This window comes from Falco cherrug, chromosome 4, assembly GCF_023634085.1.
Source record: "Falco cherrug isolate bFalChe1 chromosome 4, bFalChe1.pri, whole genome shotgun sequence".
Classification (NCBI taxonomy): Eukaryota; Metazoa; Chordata; class Aves; order Falconiformes; family Falconidae; genus Falco; species Falco cherrug.
In genome coordinates this window covers 99,357,419-99,373,517 of record NC_073700.1, presented here as the reverse complement: position 1 = coordinate 99,373,517, position 16,099 = coordinate 99,357,419, and the positions used below count along the sequence as shown (strand labels likewise).

Below are 16,099 nucleotides of genomic sequence, written 5' to 3'. Positions count from 1 at the left end.
TACTAAGCTTTAGAAACAGATTCTCTGTGCTGCTGATAAGAACTAGGTCTAGTGCCAGTTTTCAGTTTGTGGGGCGGTGGTGGTTTTTTGGCAGGGCAGGTGTAAGAGTAAAGCAGTGCAATTGCACTGGAGTTGAATTATGAAAGCAGTTGTCTTAACCTTTATAGCTGAAAGGTATACGGACCATTATTTTGGGCTATCTGAGGTGAAAGAGATGTACTACTGTTACCAACTTTCCTTAAAAGCAATACTTGGACTCTACAGGTAAGTTTTCTTTACTCACATAGAAGCCAAAGGAAAGTCCTGGGAAACTCCAGCTCCACCACACACTTGGATTGCACAGTCAATGACTTTGAGCACAGCTCGAGGGACAACCACTTTGGTCATGGCTACCTGCGGTGAGAACTCACATTACCGGTGACAGTTTCACAAGCAAGTGAAAATATATATCTCTTTAACAGCGCTTCTGAAGATTGGTATCTCACAGTACATTCCTTCCCCTTTGGATTTGAGGAGAGCTCTGCTGTCTCTGTTCCCTGGGTAAGGTGAAAATGTTCCCAGTCACCCAGAGCTATCTCATTGTGTTGAGACAAGTAAGCAATTCTTGAACTACTTCAATTTTTAAATACCTTATCACATTGATCTCAAAGTTTTAAACAGAACACTTTCTAATCCTGTGACAATCAAAAGCACAGCTTAAGGCTGCCTCTTTTCAACATGAAGTTATACTCTACAATTAGAAGAATCATGTTTAAAAATGTTTTAGCTTGTAGCTCGACCAGCTGAATGCAGAGGTACTGTATCCCCCAAGTCTTAGCCTACGGCTGCCAAAAAGAAATTTTACCTCTTTTCTTGCTCTTCTGTTGCCCAACGTGTCGATCTTCCTGGCTGTTTTTAGAGTAAGCAGTCGAGCCTGTTCTATGCTAAGGCGGCATTCAGCGATCCAGTGGGCAACAACTTCCTGCGGAAACCAAAGCCAACAGATAAAGTCAGTCCCTGCCTCCCAGCATCCCTGGGTGAAGATGGCCCTCTTCCTCCACATGTGCAGGTTCAGCCACTTAGAGATGCTCTTGTGCAAATCACAGATAGTTTGTTGCCATGTGCTCTGATTAATGAGGAAAAAAGAAAGAGAACACTTGACTGACAAATACTTAAGCTAGAGCAGTTCTCTTCCTGGCAGGAAAAAGTGAAAAGGGGTAGACCTCCCCATTCTGGCACACTTTCATTTCCTGGTCAGACGCACTGCTAGCCATTTTCCTGGAGCCCTTCAGCGCCTGCTTTTTACACCCTGCTTTCCTTTACCCAGTACCATGACTCACAACCCGCTCTGTGTAACATGCCCCAGTATACAAAAATTGGGGGGTGAGGGGTAGTTGTGAAAGAGGAGAGAAATTGGTTGTGTTTTGCTTGAACTACTGGTGAACAGCTGCAGGGTGGTACCTGCTGCATCTGTCTGTTCACGTGGATGACAAATCAGCAGCTCACTTGATCCAAAATTACAGTCTTGGCAGCCCTTCCCTGCTCCGCTTAGCTAATCCGCATCTGCAGCCAACAAACCCCAGCAGAAAAAAAAGTACGTGTGCTGCCTGTCCGTGCGAAAGCTGCTTGGAGCCTGAGCCAGCCTCAGGCTCACGCTCCTGCCAGACTGTGGATGCGGTAGCTGTGGCAGCTGCAGGAGGCACGAGCTAATGCTCAGCACTTGCTTCAGTGCAAAGTCTGGGGGCTGAGCTTAGCCCATGCCAGCAAAGGTGGTTGGAACCTGCGTGGAGGCGTTCAGACACTTCTGCCAACAGCTCCCAGGGCTGTGACTAACTCCACATGGGCGGTGGCGAGTCAGCCTGTTAGCCAAGGCAGCATCCCCTCTTTCTAGCTATCCTAGAGCTGTGGAGAATGTACGTGGCCTATGCAGCTGGCCTCCAGGTCTTGCCTGTGGCTCCGTCAAACACTGGTTTTACATTTATGAGCTTCTGAGAAACAAGAGTGCACCTCATCCAACTCATTAATTCTAGGTTACGGTTGTGAATGGAAGTTTGGCAATGACATGACTGGAAAATGGATATGTAAGATTGTTCCCTCTGGATCTGTACAAACAATTTTCTATAACCTGTGCCAGACACTAATTCAGTTTCCTCTTTCCGTTGCCTTTACTTGTTTTTTCCAATAAAGTCATCCTAGCTTTTGGATAAGATTGAGGAACTCTTGAAATGGGATGGGCCAACTCCTAAATGCTGACAGTTCTATAAAAAGCAGACTGTCATTTTTTTATTATTCTTGCAAGCTCTCCCTCAAAAAACAGTATTTCAATTCAAGAGCAAAATAAGACCAAAAATCCCCACATGGCCTTGGCTTGGTCTGTAGTTCCATAAGTAAGTACAAATAATTCATCAGAGAAGTAAAACTTTTAGTCAAATGTAGACCCTTGAGTGTCTCTGGTAAGCACGAACATAGATGTCTAGGTGACAAAATCAATGCACGAAAATGGTGAATTCACATTTTAACTACAGAAACATAACCTGTATGCCTGAAAAAATACCTGTCCAAACTGATCAGTGAAAGCAGAAAAAAACCCCATGATGACAAAACCCTTATTCAAATCCAGCAAAGAATATCCAATTCATTGCAAGGGGGGAAAATATCCTGCAGGTTATAATTAAAAATGGGATTCTCGCACTGGGATTTTTTTCCTTTGCCACCTATAGCATTATGAATTCAAGGTTAGGGCACACCAGAGTCACAACGTTCTGTGTGGGCAAAACAAAGGGTGATGTTGGGAGCACGTGAATTGAGACAGAGGGAACATACTTACATGGTGATACAGTTTCTTCCCAAAAGTCTCTCTCTGTGCTGCGCGCTTGCACAAGATCTCTAAAGCTGTTTCAGCCGCACCGAGGGACCTCATGCAGTGATGAATGCGGCCTGGCCCAAGCCGACCTTGAGCGATCTCAAAGCCCCTGCCCTCACCTGGTTGGAAAGAAAAACAGGCACATGCAGACTCAATTGCCCCTTGACATGATCCACGGTTCTGAGCAGAAGTGGCTTCAGAGCACCAGAGCTAGAAGCAATCTTCTTAAAAATTTATTTTACACTTTACAGAACTGTTGGTTTTTTACTCCAACTAAATCTGTACTGACAGACAGTTAGTAGCACTTATAGCACCAAGCACACTCCTAAGATGGTTTCTGAGAGGATTTGATTTACCTGTTTTAATTTAAATGTTAATCTTAACTGAAAAATACATCCATGGGATCTGGTATGAGGTATGAGAACCTGGGGGGAAGACTCGGAGGTTTCCAGGTCCTAAGGCTACTCCGGAAAGCTTTCAGTGAAATAAAAACAGCAGAGAGGAGACAGAAGAAATCAGGATTTATAGTAAGTGAGAGAAGCAGAGCAAAGCTCTCCCTGCAGAAGGTCACGTGCTGGCCTGCTCATTCCTTCCTTTTTTTTCCATTCTGCTAAGTCTGTAGGCACTCAGGCTTGGACAGCCGTGGACTACAGCAGAACACTCTTTTTAGAAGTCTGTAAAGTCTGTGAGAAGTCAGTTTGGACAAAGAATGCCACTGACAGTTTCTGGTTTGCTCTACTTCAGGGAAGTGATTTGCACGTGACAGCTACAGCTGCCCTGCTTCCTTCCTTTACCTTTCTGCTCTGAACAAGTTACATTCAAGCAGCAGGTAGACTGCTAAAGGAAGAGTGGGCTCCCCCTCACGTGTTTGAGACCCTGGCTCAACTGACCATAGCAGTCAACTGACCATAGCAGGTTCATAAAATAAACCACCATTTCATAAAACTTGGCTCATTACTGTACTTACTAAAAAGGAATTAATACTGAAACTCACCCAGTATTATATTGGAGACAGGTACTCGCACATCATTAAAGTGTATCTCAAAATGTCCTCCATGGATCTCATCTACAGGGAAAGAGAAGACACAACAGCAGGGTAAAATGGAGGAGGACAACAATATGGGTCTTCAATTCCTAACTCTTCTTCTATTACATGCATTTCACTCATTTATTTCATGTACAATATTTATTAGTATTACTGCAGCTTCTGAGAGTACTAACAAATTAATACACGTATAGGTGATAAATGTTACCACCTACCCAGGTAGCCAAACACTGAGAGGGGTCTTATCAGCTTCAGCCCTGGTGTGTCCATGGGAACAATAATCATGCTGTGCTGCTTGTACCTGATCAAGACAAAATGCACACGTTATGATTAACTTTGAGTCTCCCTTCTGTCCCCTCCCACCACTTTTATTTTCTATCCTCAATTTAGCATCACATAAAGCCAATACTGAGATTTATCTCTACTGACTGCAGCCACCCTGCCTGCATGCAGTGTGGCATGCATGCTTCAACACTCCCTGAATCACCAGTCAACGAGTTAAAAGGTACTACACCAGCATCTAATGCACCACAACTGTAAAAATACTGCTTCTGTCCCTTCTGCATCACCCAGTCAATTTCCCACACTCACCACCACCTTTCGTTTTTGTTCTCAAAACATGTTTATCATCATCATCATCTTGGTTTGCTTATAGTTTAGGAAAAAAAATCCCAATGTTTAAATTCCTTCAGAATATTTAAAGTCAGCTATTAGTCACACAGAACGGGAGGTGACATCTCAGGTCCCTGAATTCAGTTGCAAGTCCTAGCAAGTGCAGTATCACATAATCCCCTCCAAGAACTTGCATTCAGCTTCCAAGAGCTTTACAGATGCCACTGTCTGCACAGCTGCTGCACAAACCCTGCTGTAGGCTGGAAGTAAGTTAGTGTTTACTTGTCAACGGAACCTAGCCAAATCTAAAAACTTAATCAGTGGAATTTGGGCTAAAATCCAACTCAGAGATATAAAAGTTCCACTTCTTTTGCATTACAAGCTGCGTGATTTTAATGGAACCAGTCACGAAGCATTTTATTCATCATTTGCGTAGGTTTTTGTAAAAGGCAATTTTAGTTTGGTAATGAGTTGAACAACAACATTTATTTTAAACATGAAGAGGGAAGTATTATATTACACAGATAGGAATGGAATGAGTAGGTCTGATTAAAGATGTACAATGCTGTCTGCTCCCACATCTTCACAGAACAAGCATCCCATGTTTCAAACTTAACTTTCTACGCCTACAGATAACTTTGTGAAAAACAGTAGATACCTTCAGGTCTCTGATGTACCACCGGTACTCATTCCATTCAGGAACCCCAGAAGTTTGGGGTTTTTATCATTTAAGCACACGATTCTTCCTCTTGTTAATTATTTTGTATGCTACATTCTGGAAATAAACTGCAAGCCAGAGATAGTTGTTGGTGGAACAACTGATGCAGAATAGAAATAATGTGGCCAACATAAAGTTAGTGAACCCCCAAAATTTCCTGATCCAATTCATCACACAGCTGCACAAACAAACACTAGAGCTAGTGCCAGTGCAAGGGGGGAAGCATGCCAACGCCAGCTGGTGACAGCGGTAAGGTTGAAAGGCTTCAGTCAGCAGCAGCTGGTGGCAAAACAGGAGCTTGGTCAGTAACAGACACATGCACAGGTTTAAAACCGCCCTGTAATTCATGAGCACATCCAACTGATCAAGGCACTTCATGGTATTTCACTTAACAAAATTTTTGCAAGCAGTGATTCCTCCAGGGAACAAGTTCTAGGTAATTCTCCACGCTCCTATGAATCCTTACCTGGATGCTGAGGAGTTCTTGGTTTTGCCCATTACAATTGCAACTTTGCAATTTGGATTCCCAGCACCTTAAAAAAAACACAAACACAATAATAGCTTTCAATATTAAAATCTCAATGTAGGATCCAATGAAGTTTCATACGAATAAATCTTACTCCCTTCCTTTCATGACACAGGAGCAAAAGCATGCAATCTACTTCAGTGTTCATACTCCGAGTAATCAGACAAACAAAATACACCTTCTTGCTTAACATGGAAAAGGGAATTGACTTGTGAGGAGGGGAACAATGAAAAACCAAACATCCAAATCCTCAAGGATCCAGCTCCATCATCTAATCCTATGAAAAGAGAACAAGAAGGTGTTTGAAATGGAATTTAACTACTTCTTTCTCCATTATGTGATACCAAAGCACACCTCAAGCTGAGATGTTGCCATTTCAAAAGTAAACCTTCTTACAGCTATAAAGACTGGAGGATCTATGTGGGAATGAAATGCTGACCACAATATAACCAAATTACACAAATAAGGCTGTCAAAGGGTTATGATGATGGCTTTGCTACTACTTCAGTGTAAATTCTCTGGAATGAATGTTTTTTTTCCCCCTTTATGCAAATAATTTTAGTTTGCACTCCAAAGAAGTATCCGAATGGAAATCATTGCCTGAAAATAATCTGCCAGCACTTAAAGGCATTGATAACATTACGTGTCTTTGTAGCGTAAAGCTAACATTTTAATGTACAAGCCCTAAAGAAGATTCTACCATTAATTAAAATGGCATCTTATTTCCAAGAGCCTTAATCCTCGCAACCTTTTATTTTAAAAGTTTCTTAGTACCAAAGCGTGCTCTCATTCCTTTCAAAGTCTCACAGAGATGACAAAGCTAGGGAGCCTGGGAAAAACCTGATTACACCTGACATATGTAACAAACAGTATTTTTTTTATTGCTATCTCAATGCAGATGACAAGCTTTGCAGAGATACAATTCAAGATTTGATCTGCACCAACTGGGTTTGTTTTGAGGTCAGAAACAAAGATGATTTTTTAACTTCTCTGGCAGCTGCTATCACAAGGTTTGGGAACATCTGGTCTAAACAATACAACCACCTGGCTTTGAGCTGAGCTACTTCCTCCTAAACACAGTCACAGTGATGGCTGGGAAGCGGGAGACAGATTTATTTCGTTCTGATAAACACTGCCTGTTTTGTGGGCCAGACCGCTGGCTGTTTACTTTCCTGTAACATGCGATATGCAAAACTTTGCAACATGCTTTTCACCCATTGTTATTGAAGTGGGATTATATTCGTGGCCCTTGAGCTGTACAATGCTCATGAGCTAAAATATTTGAGTGAAAAGCTGGGTTGGGGGAAGGGGGGGGGGAGGACGTAAATCAGCTTGGTAAAAAACAGAGGTAGCTCTCAAACAGTTGGCTCATTTGGGCAACTACAAGTGCGTGACCAACCCCAAAATAACACAACATATGCTTTGGAACGCACTGTCCTGCAAAGAGAAATGCTACAACTCTTAAGGGGTATTTAACTCTTCTCCTTTTCCACAGAAGGTAAAGAATTGCAAAAGTGGTATTTTCTAAACATTTATCTTGAAGTGATGTTTACAACAAAAGACATTTTGACTTTCTGGAATATCTTCACAAACTATTTCGTAAACAATCCTCAAGCCACATCCCTGCTTCAAGAAAAGACAAATTTCACCGTGTTGTATGAAAAAAATCCAAAGAAGCTTTCATGTTGAACTTGGAGAGTAGTTCACCGAGAGATAGACATCTGGTTAGATGCTCTAAATCATTAGTACTAGTTTCTGGAAGGCAAATTAATACCTCTGTTTCTATGTGCTTCTTCCCATCTGAACACAGCAAAGGCATCCCTTAGACTCTAAAGTCCTGAAAACCTAAAGCAAGTTTTATGCAGCTTTGACCCATAAACACCAGAAAGAGCTCTGGTCTAATGCAAGACTTCAGTCTTTCAGACTCCAGTGCTCTGGAAGAAATGCAGACTGCCTGGAGGGAATAAACCTCTGATTCGTAAATGGCATTTTTACAACACTTACGGAATTCAAAGAAGCTGCTGGAGGATGGGGGAGAAGAGTCAGCGAAGCCTGACTTTTTGGCAGGAGTTAAGACAGTAGTTTTGCAAGAAATGCACAACGGACCAAATAGAAATAGAGATTTTAGAAGGTCAGTTTTAAACATATTTCCATATGGATAAGCTTTTTAAGAAGCTTCTTCATATATATGTCTGCACAACCTATCCAAAACTTTTAAACTGTAATGTTGCTACATTGGGAAACATTATAAGTTTAATGTATTACATTTTTTAACTCTTCATGGCACCTACATAGGCAAAGACTATATTTTTCAATGTGCTAAGAGGGTTGATCAAAATCCTACTAAAAGCCTAGTCTTTGCTGTCAGGGGGTGTAATATGCTTAAGATTACTGATCCTCACACAACCAACTTACACAGGTTCCTTCTGGTGGAGAATACTAAATGTGGCACAGACGGACAGTACAACCTTTACTTAAAGAAGCTGCCATATAACCTGGTTTCAGAAGCCAACAGCACTTAATTCTTGCAGCCTAATTAGCTATTTTTCAGTGTCCAGTCTTCAAATTTTTGTCTAAGGTGATTAAGACAGGATCGTCTACTGCATGAATGCTCAGAGTAACTATGACTCTTGCCGTATTGGCTGCTGCATTGGTAAGCCCAGTGGGTTACCTCACTCTGCTAAAGATCAGAGGACTGTGGTGACATTACAGACTTGGCAGCTTCCTAGAAAGGCACTGATAAACACATATTCTGGACTCTCCTACAAGAAGAAACCGGACGCAGTAGGGTGGATGGCAGCATGGTATTGATTGTTGTCATATGGGAATCTTCTGAAGGAGCAAAGAGGACACCCCAAGAGCCTGCAGTAATTTCTATCCACTAGCACAATGTATTCCACATTTTTATCTCATCTTCTCCAGATAACGCTGCTGAGCATCTGGTTCACATATGACAAAGATCATAACGTAGCTGCAAGCAAATTTGCTACAACCGGTAAAGACAGAGTCAGTGCTGGGGTTCTGCAGCTAATCAGCAAGGGCTATGTCCTGCCACTGAATGTGGCTGCTAACTGTTCCCAGGAGGGCGCACAGTCTCAGATGGTGCCAGTGAGAGCAGCTGCTGAGTTTAAGCATCTTTTTTTCCTCACCTTCATCCCACTTTTACACAGCCACAAGTCCTTCTTTGTTAAACAAGATCCATTGTCATGCTGCATTCACTCTTACTTATTTTATGATGTTTATTATTTTTGAGCCTATAGGGCCATATACTGAAATGTAGTACTACACAACAGTATTACTTCTGAACCCTGACTGGAAGGTTCTGTCCTCCCTGCACCCTGCAAAGTCACAAGGAGCTGGGGCACTGTAATAAACAGCACAAGATTTACATGAACAGCGTTCCTACAGGCTGGCCACAGGGCCTCTCAGGCACTGGTAACACAGTCTTCTTTTCTGCAGGCAACACACGGAGATATTTCCCTGGAAGCTTTCTTAGTCCTAGCCCGATTGTTCTGTCTTGTGGGGGACCGTATTGAGACAAAGCCTATTCAGAACTGAGAGATTCACCTATCGCAAAGAGATATAGCTCAGTCATCTAAGCAATGATAGGACCTGCAAGAAGCAGATGGGCTGGAAGCAACACAAATGTCTTATTTGCTGCTGTGAAGTACTGTGATAACTCAGGATAAACACATTTCAGAAATATTAGGAGCACTCTTTCTCTAGATTCCAATGCCTCTTCCAACCCATTTTTCTTTCTTGTTGTGAATTCAAATGAAGATAGAAGCATGTGGGAAACGCCTGCCCATTACATTCTTAGCTGCCCATTTTGAAAAACCTTTCCTTTCACACATTCCAAAATAGTTGAAGAACACAGATGGCTAATCCACCCATGGCACGTGCATCCATTTAGTCAATGTATCACAAAGCAAAACCTGACTTCTGTCTGCTCAAAATCTCTCTCTGTTGTTGGCCTTCAATATTGCATTTACTGAAACTCATTAGACTGCTAGAGGATACAGGATAATTCAAACAAAATAAAAGCTCTGGAAGACCATGGAAGGCTCCTGACAGTCTGCACAAGGTACTCTGCAGAAGAGACCAATTTGAAGCTGTAAAGACTGTGGAAATTTAAGCAAGATCCAGTCATTTTAGGAATTCTTAGCACTGGTAGATTCATGCCTCAGCGCAGAAATGCTAATGTCTGCATGTAAATGGCACAACTTCCTCATCTTCCCTTTCCTCTAAAATAAAACAAAAATACCTACAGGGTGCAGGACTATCTGCTTATACTCTGCTTGCCAATTTACCATGTGCTTTCACATCTTTTCCCTATCATCTTCCTGGTTTTGTTTAGTACCACATACTGAAACAGCAACCTTCACCATCTCAGAAAAAGTAACCTCATCTCTCCATTGTATCCCCTAGAAAGTTAATTAAAAAGGGAATATAAGGATCCCTTAAAACCTTATATAGGCAGCCATTAAATGCACAGTAGTCCCCTGAGGCAAAAATATAGTGACTCCCTACAGGTAACTCTGCCCCAGGCAGACCTCCCCTTCTTTCTCTCCTTTTCACCTTTTAAATGTTTGAGTTGATAAAAGCCTTTTGATGATGTAAAAAAAATATTTAGACTTTCAAGAATAAAACAACCAACACCACAGTGAAAGAGTAAGAGAGTCTTGACCTTCCACTCACATTCTGGTTGGAACAGGGAGGAATGTAGGAAATGTATGTGTTCAACATGAGAAGTTTCCAGGAAAGCCAGATTATTTTTTTTATTTTTTTTTTTTTTAACTGACAAGCCAAAATGAAAGTGCAACTGACTTCCAGATGAGGGTGTGGTGCTTGAAGACAAAATGCAATGTGTCAGACCAATTCAGATCATTTCACTGAAGCACATCTCTATTGCAGTACCGGCTACTAGTCTACTGACAAAAGGAGGTTAGTTTTTTTTAATATTTACTGCTCTGTATATTATGTGTGATATACTTACCTTGTTTACATAGAGAAGAGCTAGGATTTAATGTAGTTAAGTTGGCTTTACAGAAATACATCATTTCACTAAGGCACATGCTCATTTCCAGTCTTAAAATTAGATTTGTTTAGCAGAAGAACAGAAAACTTTAATTCATGAAAGAAAAAAAAACCCTGTCTGTTTAAACTGGGATATTAACTTCATGTTGAATGTTGTATATGAATACTCATAAAATCCCTTGTCAAGTTTAAACACACAGAAACAATGAATTTGTGTCTAAATGTAAGGCTGGAGTAATTCTGCAAGAAAACATACAGGCTGTCTGTTAACATATCTATTAATATACCTCTTAGAAAACACTACTTGAAAAAAACAGCTGAGGTTCTGAGCTGTTTTGGGTACTTGCGGGCAGTTTTGTATGCAATAAGAATGTTTTCTGTGCATAACATCCTGAGAAGTCTCCAGCTGTAAGATGCACTGTACCCACAGCAATTTGTATGAAATTCCACATAGGCTTAAGGCAGCTCACTGTGTGGGATGGAGACTAAACTAAGCCTATTCCAGCACCGTTCAGCACCCCACGGCACTACTCTGCTTTGCTTTATGTAATGAGCATGTATACATGCGCCCCAGAAAAAAGATTAACAGGAATGACAAACATGAATGGGTATGTTAGCCAAAACATAACTGTGTTTTTATGGGAGAAATTTCAGCGGTTAGAATTTAGGTAACTTTGTTTCTGTCAATAACTCAGGTCAGGCAAAAGCCTATCAAGGCAGCAGAGTATGTTCCTCGCCACTGCCAAACCTCTTTGCGATATGCAGACTTGTTGAAGTTTGCACCGAAATGTTTATTGTTTGTCTTTCAAGCAAATTTGCCAGTGATACAATTTGATTAAGCATTCCCAGATGGGTTCTGCAATAAGTGTTTTAGATCACAAGCAAATCTTTTCAGTTTCATTTTTATTTTAATTCTAATCTTGGCTAAATGGATTAAACTCTCCCTACAGCAATTTCTCTTCCACAACAAAAAAAAAAAGATAAATTTGCTGCTGATCTCTGAATCTCTCCTCAAAGTGCCATAAAGCTGCAAAAGATTACCCATGCTGAAAAATCCTGCTAAAATAGCTTGTTAGGCATAGAACAGACATCTCTCGCAGCAATAATAAATAGAATTGCTGTATTTTTCCATTCTGCACACCTCGTTTAGGCAGCAGTAAATGACAGATTACAAGACTTAAAATAAAAGTAATCCTTTTTAAGGTTTAATGGGAAGTGGTTTGAAATGTTAACCGAGTAATCCAAGGAGGTCATTAAGGATGAAGCCAAACCAAACAGTTCATTTCTAACACACTTTAAAAAAAATTTAGATTGCAGATTCACTGCCGAAAAATAAATATCAAGCAAAAGTAGATATTATTCATTCCTTTCTATTTAATTGGTCTGCATCCCTGAATACAAGATCAATCATTTTTTCCTGCCAGACAGAATATATTAACATTTTTTTAAGAGATACTGTTCACAATAAAGGTTTGCCAACCCTTCATATAAACCCTGAAAAACAGAAATGGTATTTGGAACTTTTGAAGCTTGAAAAAGCCAAACTGTAGCTCTCGGGCAGAATAGCAGATAAGAATCTGCTTTCAGAAACGCTGGCCTCAAATTCCGAAACACTGCAGATGATGAGAAAGGGGGATGTGCTTTTAATTCTCAGCTGCTTTTTGCTAGTGCTGTTAAGAAATCTTAATCCCATTTATTTCAAGAAAACAGGGCACTGCTGGACTGTAGTTGACAACAGAAAGAATTTCAGCAAATTAGTCAATGAACACAATTCCAGGAAAAGAAGAGAATACCGTAGGACATGACTTGCTTAAGACTTATCTGAAGATAAGAACTCTCAAACTTCAACCCTAAGCTGGCAGCAAGAATAGAGCCTTAGTTGTTTACAGAGTACTTTGTCATGAAAAACAGGAGAGTTTCTGAGCTGTTTGGGTACTTGCGGGCAGCTTTGTATGCAGTAAGATTCCTTTCTGACATATCCTCAGAACTCTCCAGCTGTAAATTGCAGTGTACCCACAGCAACTTGATTCTGTATGAAATTCCACATGGGCATGGCTCACTGTGTGGGATGGAGACTAAACTAAGCTTGTTCTACTGCTGTTCAGCAACTGACTCTACTGCTGTGCTTTATGTAACAGGCATGTATATGTGTGCCTGAGAAACAAGCAAGCACACTCTCCCTATGTTACACTCGTATCCCGGATCTGCCAAAATTTATGACGGTAGGCACAGAATATTTCTGCTTGCCTCTCAGCTTTAATCTGTTAGTATTCCTTATGCACTCTATTGTAATAGCATTTACAGCCTTCAGCTGGTACATCTTTGCTTTGTAGAGGCTGTAGAGAGGAAGGTGTAATTTCAACCCTACAAAGGTACACATTTATTTTGCAATTAATATTGTTAAACGTAACTCCATCAGAGCAGTTTAAGCAATGATGGCTCCTCAACTGAAAGGTGGAGACCAGTGAGGTGCACTCCAAGCACCTTGCAATCTCAAACACTAAGGTTAATGAAAACATTTAAATTTAATCCCTTTTACTCTGTATTGCATGTGCGGATGTAGTCAGTTACCCTATTTGATGTAAGAATGTGAGACAGTCTGTTCTGCCTCCATCACTGTCTAGCTCTAATGTATTCTCAGTATCCAACTTCTTTAAACTTAAAATGTGTAAGCAACCTTGAGCAAGGGATTTAGGCTTCAACAGAATTTTTAAAATGTAAACCCAGTATTATTTGTTTGGTCTTCCCTTCTTCCCTGCTTTTTCTTGTGTCTTGTAGCTTTGCCATGGGCTGGGATACGAATAACTCAACCGATTACTGGATTGAGGATGAAGAAGACTATCTCAACTCTGTAACAGATTACAATACATATGAGCTTCTCTGTGAAAAGAGTGATGTGAGAAATTTCAGTAAATTATTTCTCCCTGTGTTCTATGCATTGGCTTTCACTGTTGGAGTTGCTGGAAATTCATTAGTGGTTGCAATTTATGCCTATTGCAAGAAACCGAAGACTAAGACGGATGTGTACATCATGCACCTAGCCATTGCTGATCTGCTCTTGCTCTTTACACTCCCTTTTTGGGCTGCAAATGCAGTGCAGGGATGGGAACTTGGAAACTCAATGTGCAAGCTCACTTCTTCTCTGTACACCATGAATTTCAGCTCTAGCATGCTGTTCCTGGCCTGTATCAGTGTGGATAGGTACAAGGCCACTTCCGAATCCCAGAGTCATAGAAGAATTGGTAAACACTGCAGTGTTACCTGCATCTGTGTCTGGCTGTCTGCTATTTTCCTCAGTATCCCTGAACTGATATTTAATCAAGTCAAGAAACACAATGACAGGAATGAATGCCTTCCTGTATTTCCAATGAACATGGAAACACTCTTAAAAGCAACCATTCAAATCTTGGAAATTATCCTGGAATTTCTGCTTCCTTTCCTAGTAATGCTGATCTGCTATTCAGCTACTGCTCGAGCAATCTTTAGATCTGCAAATGTTAAAAAATCTAGACCTTTTATGGTTCTGCTGGCAGTAGTGGCTGCTTTCATTATCACCCAGCTACCTTACAACATAGTTAAGCTCTGGCGAGCCATAGATATCATCTACATGTTGATTACTGACTGTGATGCAAGCAAAACCATAGATGTTGCACTCCAGGTCACCAAGAGCATAGCTTTGTTTCATACCTGCCTGAACCCTCTTCTCTATGCCTTTCTGGGTGCCTCTTTTAAAATGCATATTATGAAAATCGCAAAAAATTATGGATACTGGAGAAGACAACAACAGAATGGAAGACCTGAAGAAATTTCTATGAATTATGAAGACCACACTGAAGAAACAATTAGTTTCACTATATAGCATCTCCATTACTTTCATTATCTTATATAACCAAGGGAATTATTTACTAATTCTGGTGGTATTGTTTCAGCAGCTTTTTCACTGCATTTCAACTTTCAGATGAATTTCTGAACCTGCAGACTAGCCAAGACAGTACAGTGCAGTTCCAAGTGGAACATATTGATCAAAATTAGGCATCAGGCAAGAACTAAATCCTGAAATTCCTAGAAACTACTAGAGCTGTTTAGTAGGGGGAAAAAAAAAAAAAAAAGAAAAGAAAAAAAACCAACCCAAACCCAAAAAACCTACAACAAACCCCAAACACCTAAAAAAATCCCAAGATGTAAATTTAAAAGTGTCACAGTAGCAGGCAATTAAATAGCTGTGTAGCGAACAATCTGTACACGTGCAAACATCTACATAAAACAGAAAAAGGAACCATCAGTAATAAAATAGCAGTACAGATTCTTTTGTACCAAAAATTAATAATCTTGTGTTTCTCCAACTATTCTGTAAAACTTTCGCACATTTGCCTAATAAGTCAGTTCCATTTCTTTTCCTCTGCTATCATTCCATATACTTTTGCAGCTTGAAGTGAGGTATAAGTTCATGGCTGAGAACTGAGAGAGAGGAGAAAAAACCCATTCTGTATGTCATTCCGCATACATATAGCAACAACAATATCCTCCCCAACGAACAGTAAATCCTTCTCAGTAACTACCAAAAATGACCTTTAACCTCTCCTTTTTGGCTCACTCTAAACTTCAACAAGCCCGGTACCCCGTGGGAGGCACATTTTAGATCTCTGTAAATGCTACCCCAGTGTCAAATATACAAAATAACGTTAAAGCATTGGCAGAAATGTAACGAAAAGTTAAGTTAATCTTCAGATACAGGGCCTGGAATTTCTAGTCTGAATTTGTAAAATGAATCAAACACTACAACAACTGTATCTGCTAAAATATATGGAGATAAAATAAAATCAAAGAATACAAGTACGCTTTCATTTATTCGTGCCTTTGTCTTTGTTTTAGTAGATACTGACATATCTCTTCACAGGCATTTATCAATTTATCAAGCTGGAGGGCTTACTTGATGAACAATTGAGGTTCTGACTCAATATGGAGCTCATGGTCAGTGGGATTTACAGTTTTCTCATGGAGAGGTACCAAGGTCGTCCCCTGCCAAAGTCCTGGCAAGGATGCCAGGAAAACAGCAGTTTTCCATGAGTGTCTGCAAGCATTTAAAATATATTGACATGCTAAGCTTTCAAGATGAAAAAAGTGCTATTACAACATACTGTCCCTGCCTTCAAACACCTCAGGGGCTCTGAAAAAATGCCTGATCTATGGCTTATGAAAGCCAACAAGAGTGTCTCATTCCTAGACACTGTTGCTAGTTACACAGTTATGGACTGGAAGAAAAAGCTCTAAAATGACAGACAAGGAACAACAGTAGGATAAACACAGCACAAGCCTCTT

At 40.5% G+C, this 16,099-nt stretch overlaps 2 protein-coding genes across 4 annotated transcripts in view; one reads left to right on the top strand and one right to left on the bottom strand.

Moving 5' to 3' along the window:
* ACAD11 (acyl-CoA dehydrogenase family member 11) overlaps nt 1-16,099 on the bottom strand; it is a 33,995-nt gene that overhangs the window by 791 nt on the left and 17,105 nt on the right. For all 3 annotated transcript variants that reach the window (XM_055708697.1, XM_055708696.1, XM_027814833.2), the window contains exons 14-19: nt 5,684-5,750; nt 4,103-4,188; nt 3,837-3,908; nt 2,807-2,961; nt 845-961; nt 284-393 (exon numbers count right to left, since the gene is read on the bottom strand). In XM_055708697.1, the coding sequence (XP_055564672.1) occupies nt 284-393; nt 845-961; nt 2,807-2,961; nt 3,837-3,908; nt 4,103-4,188; nt 5,684-5,750 (607 nt within the window). The remainder of the gene's footprint in view (nt 1-283; nt 394-844; nt 962-2,806; nt 2,962-3,836; nt 3,909-4,102; nt 4,189-5,683; nt 5,751-16,099) is intronic.
* On the top strand, nt 5,757-15,622 carry ACKR4 (atypical chemokine receptor 4). The gene is made up of 2 exons (XM_005445878.4): nt 5,757-10,687; nt 13,559-15,622. Exon 2 carries the CDS (start codon nt 13,566-13,568, stop codon nt 14,637-14,639), a length of 1,074 nt encoding a protein of 357 aa, XP_005445935.4. The 5' UTR covers nt 5,757-10,687; nt 13,559-13,565; the 3' UTR covers nt 14,640-15,622.